The sequence below is a fragment of the Synchiropus splendidus genome, chromosome 3, assembly GCF_027744825.2.
Source record: "Synchiropus splendidus isolate RoL2022-P1 chromosome 3, RoL_Sspl_1.0, whole genome shotgun sequence".
NCBI lineage: Eukaryota > Metazoa > Chordata > Actinopteri > Syngnathiformes > Callionymidae > Synchiropus > Synchiropus splendidus.
The window spans coordinates 23,323,571-23,340,356 of NC_071336.1; the positions used below are offsets into that span (position 1 = coordinate 23,323,571).

At 41.2% G+C, this 16,786-nt stretch overlaps 1 protein-coding gene across 1 annotated transcript in view; it reads right to left on the reverse strand.

Annotated features, from left to right (window-relative positions):
• Positions 1-16,786, reverse strand: part of dok6 (docking protein 6) — a 56,015-nt gene that overhangs the window by 24,298 nt on the left and 14,931 nt on the right. Inside the window, exon 2 of the mRNA XM_053861232.1 lies at positions 4,188-4,295. Coding sequence (XP_053717207.1) covers positions 4,188-4,295 — 108 coding nt within the window. The remainder of the gene's footprint in view (positions 1-4,187; positions 4,296-16,786) is intronic.

Genomic DNA, 16,786 nt, shown 5'->3' on the forward strand with positions numbered 1-16,786 from the left:
GGATATATTTGGGCAGATTCCCGTCCTCAAGCCGAAGAAACCTGAAGTGAGTGAATCATTTGTGATGAGAACGATTTCTCATCCCCTCCCGCTTTACGCTGCATCTGTCTTTCATCTTCCGCATTCAAAGGTGTTAAGTTAAATCCCGTATTTGGGTCGATCACTCTATGCTTTTTTTTTTCTCCACACCACCTCCACTGTAGGTTTGAGTCTGGCACTGAGGACACACCCAAGACCCTTTTTGATGGTGCCAAGAGCTAAATGTGATAAATGTTATTTGTCTTCCTTTTTTCTAAAAATGCATAAAAATATTTCTCTACACAGCAAGATTTGAGTTATCTCTCTCAAACGGCTGCATCCCTGGATCCAGAAATCATTGCATTGCATTGTCAAAGTCATTACAAGGAGATGATGTTTGCCCGGCGCAAAATCATTTCTACTTATCGTTCGGGTAGTGATGATATTTTGGTGGTGTTGGATTCAAGAAGGTTTTGAGTAATCCAGATATAATTGGTACTGCTGCTGCTGCTGCTCACGTGCTTCAAACTGGCAGTGCAATTGAATCTGTAAAATAATTCAACATTTTTGTGTTAGTATTGTTCATTGCTGTGGAGTTGCTCAAATTTGTTTGGACAACTTGGGGATACTATGAAAGAGGGAAAGAAATATTCTCAAAATCTTTAGAGTTTTTAAGTCAGAGACCCCTCACACCAGGATTAATCTCAACACAGCCGACATAAAGATTCAGCCCCAACACTCTCGACCTCCAAGACAATAATCTTGCACTCACACGTGATAAAACGAAGTGGAAACATCACAACTCACAAGAGGAAAACAAAGGCAACATGAGGGTGGACGGCAGGTTGGTGGTTTTGGGGAAGAAGCACGATTAGGACAATGATGTGTCTGTGGATTATCGTTATCGCAGTTAGCACTGCGTGCAGTGTTCACCATGGCAACGCGAGTATATTTTATTATTTACTTCCTTTTTGCCATGAGCCGACACAACCTTGAGTCAAGACAGTTGCTTGGTTCTTTTGAGTGTATTCTGCTTTTGTGAAGGGAGCTTCTCACATGTGTATGAGCCATCTGTGTGGTTTTCTAGCTGTTCAATAAAATGCATGCAGTTGTTCACCAACTCGAGTAAAGATCAAAGAGGAAACTATTTCACATAGTGGAAATGCTGGATCGTAGAAAAATGGTCATACTTTATTGTACCATCTGTTTCAAGTGGTTGGCAAGGCAGCCCTGGTCTTAATTGCCTTCCTATTGATCCTTAAATCTTTCGCTTTTGTCTGTGTCCTGACCCCTAAAAGTATTGATCCTCTGTTGCTCTCAAGCCTTGATGTCTTGTCTTGATCGCCGATGGCAGTTTGTTTTTATTTTTTTAAAGAACATGCTGTTTTTTAGGATCCTTGTTCTAATAACAGCCGCTTGTCATACTGTGAAATGTTAAAATAATTCAACAATGATTTATTGTTTAACCTCTTCAGGTGTGCGGTGAGAAAGGGGGAAAAATCGTGGAGGGAGAAAAAAAACAATCCCCTTTGTGTCGATTGTGGAAATCAGCCACCGGTGCAGCCCATTTCCTTCTAAATCACTGCGGCGGTGAATGAAGCGCTCAGACGGGACCTTTCTTGATCTTTCCGGCGATGCATTACCAGATGCACTGGTGCATGTGTACGCTCATCGCTCATGCCGGCATCGGGTTTTGGAAACTGCCTCCGGGAGCCTTGTCGCCACAGAGGGAGCATCATGTGACAAGAAGATGTACTATGCGTCGTGATCCTTCATTCACCATCCACGGCTCATACCAAAGTACCCACTGATGTCAGCTAAGCAGAACAAGACCCCAGTGGTGTGTCTCAGCTTGGCTAAAGAAAACTAGAATTTAATTGATGGCAAGTTTATTTTGAAGACTTCCTGCAGGGAGCTGAGTCCGACAGTCTAATAAAAGTCATTTGTAACCATTAAAGTTGTGCATAAGCGATACATCAATGAGCCAACACACAGAGCACGATTCTTGAAAAGAACACCAAATTGTCCGTGCATTTCTCTCCGTTCTTGCTCTGCGATGGCGGCCCTGGTCCACAAATCAAGGTGGAAAGGAGATGTCTTCTATAATCCCCAGTTATCTCCACACCGTTAACGCCACTAATGGCGAGACTCCTTTAAGATCATCTCCACTCACTCCGATAATGAGCCATAACCAGAGTGTTTCAAAGGGCTTAAGAGGCAGAGAGAGGTATAATATCGTGGATTATTACTTTCAAAAAGGGGAGACACTGAGATGAAGTTTCAAAATGTCTCCTAATGGAGTTTTAACTCCATCATCTGTGGCTAATGATTCACGGTTTAAGATGAAAAAGGCAGCGACAGTGGGTTTAATGTTGCTTACTTCCCAGATAAAGCAATCACTGTCTAAAGTGCAACAGCTGAAGTAGGCACCAAATCACAACTTCCAATATAATCACTTCATGTGCCACACAGTAGTACATATGAGATTATTCTTTATGCATACAAAATTGCAGATAGAGAGGAGCGAAAACATATCCTTTTTTCATTACAATAAAATAACAATTTAGATTTTATAAATCATACAGCATTTTGGAAACTACTGTTTTAGAATTTTGAAACAGACTAAAAAGAACCTTTCGGAACAACAATTTAATTTTTTTATTATTATTATTTTTATTTCAAGTTTTTGCCTGCATGTTTATGGTAGACAACACCACTCTAATGAAAAGCACCCAAGCAACATAAAAGGTGGCTTTGAAAAACATGAAACTATTGATAAAAAAACGGGGGCCTGCTTTCTTCAACAGTCATTTCAGTAGGATTTAAGCAAACACAGAATATCTTATTTATTAGGGTGCATATTCAAGTCTTTTCAAGCTACAGTTTTAGACAAAAAAAACCAAACATCTGATTATTAAGATAAGATAAGATAAGCTTTATTGATCTCACAAAAGAAAAAAATCACTGTTATAGTATCTGGTTATTGAACCATATAAAAACATATTTAGAACATATTAATATTCAGATATATTCTCAGAGTTTGTCTAAAAAGGAGACACCGTGACAGAATCCTATCACAAAATGTTAGCCAGGAAAACCATCTTGTCAACTTGAGTCAGTTGAGTCGAGCTGCTGTCTAATCGTTTTATTCTCATTTGAGTTTCCAGACAGAACTTCAACATTCATTAACTCAGATTGTGTCATAACAGCACATGCATTTGGTACTGTGTTTAGTTTAAAGGCAAGTTTAAAGGCAAACAATTAGAGGATACACCTTTGACCATGAAGTTTGAGTGCGTGGGGAATAGTTGGGGTAGTTTTGTATCATCCATCAAAATGTTTATCATGAAACTTCAGCCACAGCCAAGAGGCCCACAGTACAATGCCCTCTACCCTGAAGGTTCCTCCGGCTCTCCCTGAGGAACGCCCTGGTGTTTCTAAGCTAGCTGAGACAGTCTCTCCCACGTATTTTGGGTCTACCCCTGAGCATCCATCATGAGTACCTCACCAGGGAGGAAGCATCCTAAAATGAAGCCCCAGCCACCTCCATTGGTTTCTCTTGATATGGAGGAGCAACGGTCGTACTTAGAGCCTCGGCGGGATGACTGAGCTCCTCCCACTGTCATCAATGTGGGGTATGACCCAGAGCCGATGGCCATATGTGAGAGCAAGAACGTAGATCAAGAGCTTTGACAGACAGATGTGTCATGTCAAGGACATGAATTAGACTTCTGACAAAGATGTAGATCCGATGCACTGTCACAATCTTTAAAACAGCTAGCTTTTGAGCCTTCAAATCCACTGCTCCCAGTCCAACAGCAAATAAAGAATTTGCCTATTTCCATTTTCTTAAATGCTTTTTCCCTACAAAGCCATTCATCCTTTTCTTTCCACATATCATCAACTGGCTTCCAGATATCCGTTTCTACCAGTCAAGCGCCTTGTATCCCAGCTAGTCATCGATCTACTTTCTCTCCAAGTCTTCAAGTTTCTCAGACCTTGTGCCAGCTTTTTTTCTTCAAGCTATACTTGATTATCTACTAATCCTCGGGAATCGGAAAACAGCTTTTTATTTTCTTCAAATTTGCTAGTGTGTGTGAACTGTTTTGTTATGTCACACTTCTAATTGCCAAGTGAAGCAGTGAACCGCACTTGAGTCTTTGATTTACCTTATGGAAGCTTCTAAAGTAGGCTGCCTTTTCATCAGGATACTTCTCCAATCGTCTGGGTCCTTTGCTGGAGGCCTTCTTGAACACCAGCCAGCACCGTCGAAAAATCTGAAGACAGAAGATAATGGCACACATTCAGGAAAACACATGGCAAACAACATCAGATACAGACCTGATAGCAAAAGAGAACAAAGTGAAGACTCTGCATTGTTCAACTGCTAATACATTCTGCGACTCCACAGAGAAGCTTCCATCGATGCACGATTAAATTCAATTACGAGACAATCTGGACTGGAATGGTCACGACTCTGCCCCTGAGCCTCTTCATTCGCCAAGTTCGGCTTCACACCTGTCACCAATCACCTGGTGGCCTGAAGCAACCGGCTGCATCTACCAGTCCTTGTCCAACTGCCAAACCACATCTCCAGCGTGCGTACATAGGAATCTTCAGCACAGGGTCCACCATCAATCCCCATGACACCTGTCCCTGAACCCTCAATTCACTTGATTTACTACTACTTCAACTGCCACAGCCGCCGCTCCATGTAGTCTACATTAGTCCTACTGTGACAAACATTTTCAATTCTTTTTTTCTCTGTTTAACAACTGCTTTTTGGTTGTAATAACACACGTATATATTAAGTACTTCTATTTTTCAGAAGTACAAGGGCAGACGATTATTTTCTGAAGGCCAGCTGTAGCTAAGCAGCCCGACCTGCATGCCTCTGAGGTTCTATTAGGCCCACTTTATTTTCTCATGGTACAGCAGCTATTGCTCTGCTTGATGTAAGATTGCTCGGAGGCCATTCTGTTCTGGGGAACCATGGACGCACAATTAATTTGTTTACTTGCCTAACATACTCATGAAACCCCCACTGAGGTGAACTTAGCACTTTGCTGTAATTGACTAGAGAGGCTCTGCGGGTCGTTATGTGGATGACTTGATAATCCTCCGTTCTAGTTAAGTGTTGGTTACGCCCATTATACACAACAAACAAACACACCAGCTCTATTAAACCATGGAGCTTCTTTCAAAGGCATGTGTTAGCAGGAATAAAAAAAAAGACACGTTATAACAGGAACACGAAGAATGAACACTTGTTAGTCTTTTTGAACTTGTTTATAGAAATCTGAACAAAGACAATTACAAAATACTACACTCAATATTCAGGGAGGACTGAGAATCAAAGCCATGCTGTCGGCGTCCTGCACAAGGTAATACAGACTCAGATTAAGTAATTATACCGACACAATGGCAGTCCCAGTGAGATATCCTGTGCATAATAAGGACTAAGAGGTCTGAATGGAGAATGTTTAATTTAGCACTTTCCTACGATTGTCAACGCTCTGTCAAGATGTTCCTATTCTGGGGCCTCTGGTGAAGTCTTAGTCGGAGGTTTTGTATCATCTGTGATTGTAATTACATGGAATGAAATTACTTCTGCTACACGGTGACTCATTCGAGTGTTGAACAAGCCAGACAATAGAAATTACCTAGAAAAGAGATTCTACACCTACCAGTGTTTCGAAGCTGTTCATGTTTAGCAGCAGCCTTCGCCGTGTTTGGACAGAAACTTTTGACTTCGGCATTCAACATAGTGTCACATCTGAATAACTTTTGAACAAACTTTAGATTTTTTTTTAAAATAATCATATAATCTTGCTCATTTTTTTAGTAACATCCATCCCTCCACATGACAGCTGTTTCTTGTTACACAACTTAAAATGAATTCGAATGAAGGGCATGTTTTGACAGTTGTTTTGCCTTGAGGCATCTGGAGACTCTGACCTTTCAAACCTTCAACCAGTCCTAATATAATTAGCACCTCCTAGACATCAGCCAGCACCAACGTAGGCACGTACAGTTAAAGTGGACGAGTAACAAAAAAATAAAATACAAAAATACGACAGATGCTAATCGTGGTTACAGTTAATCTGCTAACTACAAAGAAGCTGCTCAGCATCGCTTATTCGCGGTTGTTGCCACTGAATCAATATTATTAGTATTATATTATTATTATATATATATTATATATTATTATATTATTATTATGGCTCCTTTTCGTATTGCATCCCCCTGACTACTACTTTGGCTCCTTTTCGTATTGCGTCCTTTTACGAATGACAGAACTGCAAGCTTCTCAGCTTAACCCAGGTTTGAAAGAAATTTTAAAAAATCAATTTCTACGGTCACATGACACATTTGTGCGTCATGAATGCATACCTGATATCTATAAAAATGTAGATATCCTACAACATAAATGCTGCTGTTCACAAGAAGCAAAAATAGAGGAAAATATGTCATATTTTAAATAAAAAATGTTGTACAGAAATGCCTCTGTAGTTTCTCTCTGAAGGTTTCTCAACAACACGTGATATAATGCCATTCGAGACATACTTCAAACAATCACTCCGTTCTTTCGTCCTACAATCCGCTTTCTGCACCGGCAATAGTTTGACATGAGGCTTGTCAGCTGTAAGACAGAACAACAAGCACGCTGCATATTCCTGAAAACAACTGTTCCAGAGTGTGTCCAATTTGTTAGTCTACAGTGCAGTCAAGGTTAGCGGCTTCCTCCACAAATTAAGCTTGAATCATATCCAAAACAGTTACCTTAAGGCAAAGACAAAGCAGCAAGCTGCCATGGCGTACGGTTCAGAGACTGACACAAAGGAAGCTGAGATAGACGTGTCAGAGGTGAAGATTCTGAGGTTGTCATTGGGAGTGACTAGGATTGACAAGTCCTGAAAGGAGTATATCAGCATGACGTACGTGGACAAGTAGAGAGGGAAACAGAGGACATGCTGGATGAAGAACATTAGACACATAGGTAAAAGCGAAAGAGGCAAATCAGACCGGGTTTGTGGATGAGGTAAATGACGACACGACTGGGATAGGTCTGACTATGGCAGATGAACAAGACGCGTTCAGGTGGAGGAGGCTCACTTGCTGTGGCAACTCCTCAGGGGGACGGATGAAAGTAGACGGTGGGAAAGAAAAAAAAAACGCATAAAGTGATTAACTGCTTTCAACATGAATCTGGAGGCACAAATGCTATTCCCAGAGCTGTCGATGAGAGAGAATACTTCAAGTGGAACGAATATTAAAATCGCTAAATGCTAATCAGTCTCACAACAGGTTTCTCCCACAAAGCTAAAACTGTGTACTGCGACCGAGAAGCAGCTGTTTGTTTTAGACCTAATAGATTCGCTCATTTAAGTGGTCTCAAATACGATACTTGGATTACAAAAAATGGATAATTCTCCAGCTGACCTGAAACTTTCTCCTTTGAAGTTATCACTACTACAACAACAGACTGCTTCTACTAGGCAACTGAGCTTACAACACATTTCGAGCTACTCTTTCATAAAAGCAGCAGTCAACAATCACTGCAAATACAAACCACAGAACAGCGAACGTAACACCTGAGAAGTTGCACGCTCAAGAGAGAATCCAGTGTTGTCCACGTTGCTATTTCATACAAACATAGATACAACACCAAGATAGAATGGCTAACTGAAACAAACAAAATTTCATTGAATTTTCATTGAAGAAAAATACAGTATTTCTTATTTTCCAATTATGTCTGAGTCGACTAAATGTCAATGACCCTTTGAAAGGTAACTGAATTAATCAATGTTGTACAGTCTGTTCATACCATTGCTTTCATTCTTAAATGGAAGCAGAGACCAAATGATAGAAGATACAAGCTGTTCCGAGCATCAGACTCCTCTTTTTCTAAAGTGCTCCACATCCAGAGGGAACTCAGAGAAGAGTCATAGCCCTCCGACATGGACGGTGACAAGGCGTTTTGGTCAACCTGTCAGGCCCGCTATGCATGGGCTGCTGTTCCTGACCTGGTTACACATACGGTGATGTTGAGACGGACGGCGTACTGAGGTCATCCCACAGTTAGCTATCAGTGATCAGTCATCCATGTAATTTTGGGACAAAAAAAAAAAGATCTTTCATGCCCAATCCACAACATGAACAGTTTAACTGATTTATTGATATTTTTATTCCTAAAATAAAAGCCTTTGCTCACAGCAAATCGCATACCTCTCTGATATAGTGCGAAAGAGATGAGGATGATCTCCAATGACAGGCCTCTCCAGGTGAATGACTAATCACATGGTGGAATAAAAATAGCAGTTTGCTGGAGTCTCTGGAGCTCTGGTGGCTATTGAAATGAGACTGTAACACCTTAGAGGCACAAATGCATTCCCACCTCTTTGAATGTTTTATAAAAAAAGGACAAATGTGGGAAGGGCTTGTAACCTCTCCTTGATGTGTTCCTCCTACAAAGTATCATTTAAGGATGACTGCTGCTGCACTTAACTGGCAAAACATTGCACAAGACCACTTCAGTCAACGGAGCCCCGGGACATGATGGCTACCTGTCTAAGGATATGAGCTCTAAGATTTCTGCTGTTATTTCACAGTTACTCAGCCGAGAGATGCCCTAATAATTGGAGGAGTTAAGGTGTCAATTGCTGATCTCCGAAGTGCAGATTCATCAATTTAATAATATTCAAGAACACCCATCTTTTGAGGATGTAATGCCAAAAAAAGCCAAAGACGTCCTGAAGAAAACAAGTTTTCAGGGTTTTCAAGTACTCCAAGTTACGACAATTGACTGACCAGAAAAAAACAATGCATTTATTTATTCATTAAGGTTAATTTCATATCATAATTTATGGAAAATGTCATACAATTTTAGCTATATGATAAACATGGCCAAACTCGGGCTGGGCGCGCCCTATCGGTTACAGTTAATAACTGTGGAAGATGTTTGGATGATCTCGATTATCAGCCGACACCCGGCTTCACAATTAGACACTGACTCGCTGTCGAGCTCAGAGAAGAGTCATAGCCCTCCTCCGACCTGTCAGGCCCGCTATGCATCGGCTGCTGTTCCTGACCTGGTTACATATACAGTGATGCTCAGACGGACAGTACTGAGGTCATCCCACAGTTAACTATCAGTGATCAGTCATCCATGTAATTTTGGGACAAAAAAAAAAAAAGATTGTTTATGCCCAATCCACAACATGAACAGATTAACTGATTTATTGGTGTTTCTTCTCCTAAAATAAAAGCCATTGCTCACAGAACAGCAAATCACATACTGTACCTCTCTGATATAGTGCGAAAGAGATGAGGATGATCTCCAATGACAGGCCTCTCCAGGTGAATGACTAATCACATGGTGGAATAAAAATAGCAGTTTGCTGGAGTCTTGTACCGAGTGCTTGTAGACACTGCTTCTCCTTTACCACCATAGGTTGCCATGCTCTGAATCTGATTCATGGCAGAAAAAAAAACTGGAAAATGCTGCAGTTCAGAATATACATTCAGTTGTTGCAGGAGTGAACGCTAATGGAATGTCGGATAGAAGAGTGTGTCAATGTGTTCAAGTCTAATAAACTGTTAAGTGTTTTTAGCAACTTTGGCTGAGGATTGGACTGTGTTTGTAGCATTAGCCACAGCGCTAACAGTTTCCAACAAGGCATGACGTCCCGACGTGTGCCGAGTGGAGATTGCGCTGAGCATATACGTTGTTGTACGTACTTTATTAACTCTGTCCTAAAGTGTACTCAGATTTTTCAACATATTTTGAGTGGAAATAGTTCTTATGTACTTCATGTATATGTATATAGCAGCAAATATGTAATTTGTTTAGTGTCATACTGTTCAAATGATTGTAAGTAGTTTCCATTACAAATGGCATTTTGAAAACAATCTTTTTAAAAAAAGAAAAAGTAAAAAAATATCCTAATACCTAATATAATACCATATTACATCACACGTTTTCATTTTTTATGATCATTTTGTGTTCATTTGAGTACTATCACCAACAGAAACATCTACTCACACAAGCACATACTGACACACACACAGAGCAAAAAGAGTGCATTTGAGATGGTGGGACAATACAAAACTAATTAGCACTTAGGAGGGCAACGATCCTTATCTGAACCCGTTTCCGTGCATGTGCTACCGACTCCAGTTTGAAGTACCAAAGTAGTTTTTGAAGCGTGTATCTGGCACAAAACATCCCAACTGATTAGAACTGCCAGATGAAAGTATGAGGTGACATTACTTCCAAATGCTGAACATTCCTCAAAATGATGGTTATTTTTCTCATCACAAGTCTCTTTCACGACAGCACTTTCTGTTGACACCAAAGCCCAAACGTGGATGATAATTTCCTCGTCTCTCAGTCCCTCATGCGGTTTAGGGCTCCCCTGGTGATAATGACGCCTGATGGACTATGACAGACGCAATGCTGAAAAATAAGCTCCCGGTGCTGGCAATCAATTTCAGTCGGCAGCGGGGTCCGTGCCATGATGTCCCACTGAATAATTTGATTTGTTATCCCGTCGGACAGTTGTTAGAGCGATCACTCTGCCAACCCAGATTCGAGCGCTGAACTCCCAAGACATTTTCCTGATTCCAAAAATTATCTGACAAACGCAACAATTACACACATCTGGCAAAATGGTACCAGCGCTCCCTTCGTGTCGCCCCCCCTCTCCACCGTCCCCAGCGCTGCCAGCTGTCACCTACAACTTCATACACAACTGTCATCAGCTTCCCCCCTACCAAAACGCATATTCCCACAGCATGCAAAATATATATGGCATAATTTTCTAATTCGCCCCTGACTAGCGCTGCTGCCAGGATGGTTAGCCAGCCGCGCCCCAGTTAATCATAGATTACTTTATCTGGGCCATTCCAAATCCTCGTGTGTATTGCAGTGCTACCTCAGCAGCAAGTAATCACCCCCCAACCTACTTCATTCACACTCCCACAGACACACTGCCCCTCCTCACGTTCCCTTCATGTCTCAGACTCCTGGATTTCTTTAATTTCTCTCTTGTGTCTACATGCATGATAGGACAGTCTCATCAAAAATTCATGAGCCAAACAGATCCAAAAATCCTCTTTTATCATTACGACTAACCCTTGTTTCATTTAGAAAGGCCACGGCAGGATCAGCAAGCGTAAGACGGAGAATATTAATCAAAGGAACAAAGCTGATGCAAGAAACAACGTAGCATTCAATTCCATCTTCAAGTTTTCTGCAAAAATGAGTTTCAATGAACAGTTATATCAGTTGTTTCTTCTACGGAATAAATAAAACAAAAACTGTAATGTCAAGGTCCTCTGTCTTCTTCTCTTTTATGGCTTTGGTACCTAATGCGTAAGAGAGAAAGTCTACCTGAACTCTGAAATTTTGACAGCCACCAATGCAACACTATCATTATCATAAAACTGGAGATTAGACTCTAAAACTGCACATTTTAATCCCCACAATATGATAAAAAAAACCAACCAGTTACAAGCTAACTAACCAATAGACCTTGACATTTATGAAGTCACAACAGAGATTTAAAAAAAAAAAGAAAAAAAAAAAAGAAGAAGATGGTGACCCAGTCTGGGCAGCACAGCTTTGAGAAGCAGACCTTTTGTTACAAAAATAGCTGCAAATATGCTGGAGGAGATCTAGGTCACTAACAATGTCCTCTTTCTCTCAGGTGTTGTCCACGTTTTCGAATTGATAACTGATCTTGCCAAAGGCTATGGAATATGGAATTATTAAGGGGGCTCAATGATATGAACTACAGTGTTAACATATAGTGAAGTATGTGTATGTTCATCCATTTCTGAGTATTTTAGTTTAAAAAAAAGTGCAGACATGTTCTACCCATTTCATCTATTTGGAGTGAGTTCATGTAACCTGGAAAGGACCACAGGTTATCTACACTGGATAACAGTAAGGGTAACAATGGACTTCAAGATGTGACTTTTTAACCCTGGATAACGATTGCCTTGAAAAATCAAGTGTTTTTGGCGGTGAGGAAGAGGGACATGTATTTGCCTTTCATTAAGAGCCTGCAAGGAAGCGTTGGTGGATTGTTTGTTTTTCAAAACAGCAAAGCTGGGGTCTCCCAATGCAGCGCTGCGGTCTATGCCGCAGAAGTTTCACAGCGGACAGTTTCATGACTCGCTACATGAGGTTTTGTGGTAAGCCGCACATGCTCAGTCGAGGACCTTGTTCTATACTCATCCTCAATTTGAACTACAATTTCTCCGTTAGAAGTAGTGAATCAGTCATCATTGAAGTCTTTTGACAGTACTTTTTGTTGTCCACAATAAAAACAAGGATAAACATATGAACTGAGAGTGTAACATCACACCACGATAACAGTGAGTGTCTGTCATGTTAGTGCAGCAACTAACCTCTTCCCAGGACTCTACATGAGCCCTTTTTGCTTTTTATTAATATATATATAGATTTAATTAGCTGCATTAAGGGCTTCACTGATCTTTAATTTTTTTAAAGCGTCACAGGCAAGACCCACTACTCCTGCAGTACACGGGCAGCACATGCTGCTTTTTTCAATCAGCAGCAGCAATGTGTTCACTGGGGAAGCGAGACCAAGAGAGGGTCATGCTGGAATACAAGTTTGGAGCACAGCGCATAAAACTGCACACACAGAGTTAGAACAAGTCGGAAATTAAGTTCAAACAAACCCAGGTGACCGGAATGTAATTGGGACTGAGGGCACTTTTATCGATTCTGCAATAAAAGTTGTTTCATTCCACCCTTCATAGCATTGATTTTTTTTTTTTTTACCAATGAGGCTAAATCAAGTTCCTTCATAAAAAGTAAATAAAATCAAAATGAAATAAAAGCTGGTAAGTCGCCCTGCCAGGTGCACGCTTGGGTACAAAATCTGGCAACCCGATCCACCATTCACAAGACGGTATACTAAGACTAAAGTCACGTAGATGGTGACTTCAGTCTTAGAAGCATTCAACACCAGTCGGGATAATTGAACTGTCCCCCATTTCATATGCTTGCTCTTTATTTGATCATTTCCATCGTATGCGTTTTAAGAATCAATGCAGCCGGCTTCGTTGTCATGATGGCGCCTCAGCATGTGGTTCAGTGTGATTTAAAGTCTGCATACGCCGCACCAGTCACCACCTGGGGAAGGTCACTCAGCAGGTTCAGGGACCCAAAAAGCTGCACCAAAACAAGTGTCCCTTAAAATATCATCTCATGTATCACGACAGCCCCAGTCTTTTTTTTTTCTTCTTTTCCCTAAGCACACACTGAAGAGAGACAGTTGATGCCCGGGCTGCATCAAGCCAAAGCCAATTGAGCCGTTGTTCCGTGCCCGCCAATTGACCACCAACGGCACAGATCACTTGCACAGATGAAACCAATTACCTTTAAGCAGCAAGCGTCTGAACCTAGCACATTGAGATAAAACAGTGTTTGCAGTCCACTTGCTAGAGTTAGTCATGTTTCAATCAGTGTTTTAACATGACAGCTCCACTTCAGAGCACCCCACTTAAAATTTTCACCTGCAGTGGCTGCTTATCTTATTCAACCTCGCAGAACCTCCACATTCAGGCCACTCAGCATCAGCTCCACAAAGTACGAGAAACGGTTCCTTAAGAACATGTAAGAAAGATTTCCACCACAATCCTAATCTCATCATTTAGCACCGGTAGCAAGATTCATTTCATCGACCCTGCTGGGAGAAATCCACGTTCGTCACTGTCATGTACACCACAACAAACTGTGCTGCATAAGCGAGTGAAATATTTTTACTGAGGGATAACTTTACTTTAAGTCATCATAACGGCAATTGTCTGCTCTGTGAACTGTTCCTCTTCCAGACTTTCTGTGTTACAGCTTTAGTCAGCAATCCTCCGCATACACATATACACGCGGCAGACACACTAATACACACTGTAATTTCCATTTAATCCATGTGCCAGGCTGAATGTTCACAGACAATAACACGCAGACAAAGAGGGATTTGACTAAGGCAGAATACCCTTGGCGTACTGCAATTGGAGACCACCACAGACAGAAAGAGCAACAATAGGCTACACTGGCATTTTCGCAGAGAGGTCGGAAAATGTCAGCTGAGTTAAATGTTATACTTGACTAAAACCCCTAGATGAGGATGTTTGGTTGTAATACAAGTTATTTACTTATGCTACAAAAAAGATTTGAACAGAGCAGTGTAAATAAAAAAACAGTTTTATGGAAATTAAAATGCTTCCATGGACACATTTTCAGAATTCTGCATCACACTGTGCCACAATTATACACATAATAACAAGTGTAAAGCACAGTGAGGCCCCACTTTTTGTTCACTCAGAAATATGAGTTTACGATGAGACAGAAAGAATGTTTTCTAGGACATTTTGTGATTTGAATTTCGCCAGTCACCAAAAGCAGTAATCCCCGTGTTCAGCCCTCATTGGTGCAGTCATTCCCTGTGGGATTAATTCTAAAGTGGTAGTCACTGACTGATGTCGGTGCTGCTCCGATAGGAAAGTGGCGGGATCAAAAGCCCAAACGATTCCCTTAAAGCTAGAAACTGCTAACTGGAACTAACTTGACTTGGTCATGTCTGCAAATCAAAGAAATCTGGAAAGTGGAAATGAAGAATAATAAGTGTGAATGAACAGGGATTGATGGAGTTTGTCAGATTGTGTTTTTTCATTTCCTTCCAAAGATCATTGCAGGCAGTAAGTAGGCTGTGATTTAGCGTCACTGTGTATCTCAGCGTGAAGTCATTGAGGAATGCAATTATCACTTCACAACAAGTACGTATGAGCAGAATGAGAGGTAGGGGAGTGGGATTTTGGCAGGGGACACGGCTGGTAATTGCCACTGGCAATTCTAGGTTTGGTTTGCATTGGCACAGAGGGGTACAGCAACAGTTTGGAGGGGTCAAAAGTTCACAACTTGTTTCTTCACTTGTAAGCGTGTTTACTTTTCAACTTGTCCATTTGAAACGAATGCAAATAAAGGGGACAACCCGTTTTTTTATGTTCAAGCTAAGAACATAACAGCAATATACTGCATCGTAGTCTAGAGGGTCCTCAAGCCTGTTTCCTCTGTGGACACTAACAGACCTCTACAGAACCTGCTCATCAATATGCACTATTAGACTGTAACACAAAGCAAAACTATTCACGAGATTGTACGATTCTTCACCTTCAAAACACACACCAAACTGATGAGGTAGGCAAATAAGTATTGCACATGCCAATCAACTCATTATGAGAAAATAAAAACTGAAAACTGGATTTTGTTCATAAACTGGTTGACAAAACACTTTCTTTTACAAAGTAGAATTTCCCCTGCAATGCTCCAGAGGGGGGCGCTGCGTCCCGCAATGGCACAGCCCACCGCCCCAAAAGACCACATCAATTTAATTTTAAACATTGCGCAACATTACAACCAACATAGTCGAAAGTTACTTTTCCTGTAGAAAAACTCTAACTTGTTCTTTCACTAACACATTTCAAAAACTTTTTTTCCTCCATTTTCACATCAACATGTCATTTCTCTCTGTGCGACTTCATCCTCATCGCCATCTGTTTCGCTCTCTGCACGGTCGCGAATCAATGCACGGGCACGTAGACACGGGCAGCCACATTACAGCAGGATCTCGAGTCTCACATTCAGCGTGTGGCACACGCATTTTAACCACTACACTCGCAAGACAATTAGATCGCTGACCGCAATATACACGAGGGGACGTGAATGTTAATGGTTGGTCAACATTGAGCAAATCAGGGATGGAGGAGTGACACATTTAAGCGGTGAAGATGTGCGCGAACAGTAGAGACAGAAACAAGAGAGACCGACTTTGGCGGTACTGGTTTCGGATACTACATGCTGGTCAAGAGAAGAAATTGACAAAGAATAACAGTGCAGTCAATGAAAGAAATATATTTGTTGTTCATTTTAGCCTCAAAAACACTGGCAGGTAGCGCTACAGTGGCCTCAAGTGGACAAAATATAAGTCTCACAATAGACAGATTCATGAGGTCTTTCAATCAGTTCTGCAGTGCATTTAAAAAAACAAAACGTATCGCGTTGTCGATGAGAAGCAAAAATCATCGTTGAGCTGAATCGCTTCACGCACATCTCAAAGCTCGCTCTGTAGCAAATAAGGAAACAACTTGATCTGGGTACCCCAACACTTAGCCTCTGTTTTAGATTGTAGAAGTAATCTTAGTAAGTCACACACAACCTTGAGCTCTGCGAACTCAAAATTCCTTGTGTCTTACTACCGCAGGACTTCACGTTTCAAGACGTAGACAGGAAATGACCTGTGGACTTACTGTGCAAATGACACTGTGACAAGTTAGCACAGCCTCCACTCTTATCATAGCGCCAAAGCTCAACTAAATTGGATCTGATCACGAAAACACATTTGTTTTAGACCTAACATCCCAGGGGCAGGAAGCTTTGCACATCATTGAAAATCATGCCAGTGCATCACAACGGGAATGGTACCCGCCTCTCGGCCTTCGACACAGTGAGAAAAACTGTCACCTCCTTACTATTAAAAGAACTCCCCTGAGAGAGTGAGGCAAAGGAGATCTGTGAGTATGACAGCTTCAAACAAACAGAAACACACTGCTCCCACACTGGGACAAAAGTACTTGCTTTATTCGGTACTCCAGGGTCAGATTTATTTTTACACACATTGGAAAAACACAGTGAAATAATTACGTGAAAGCTTCGGCAGATTCAGATGACCAAGTA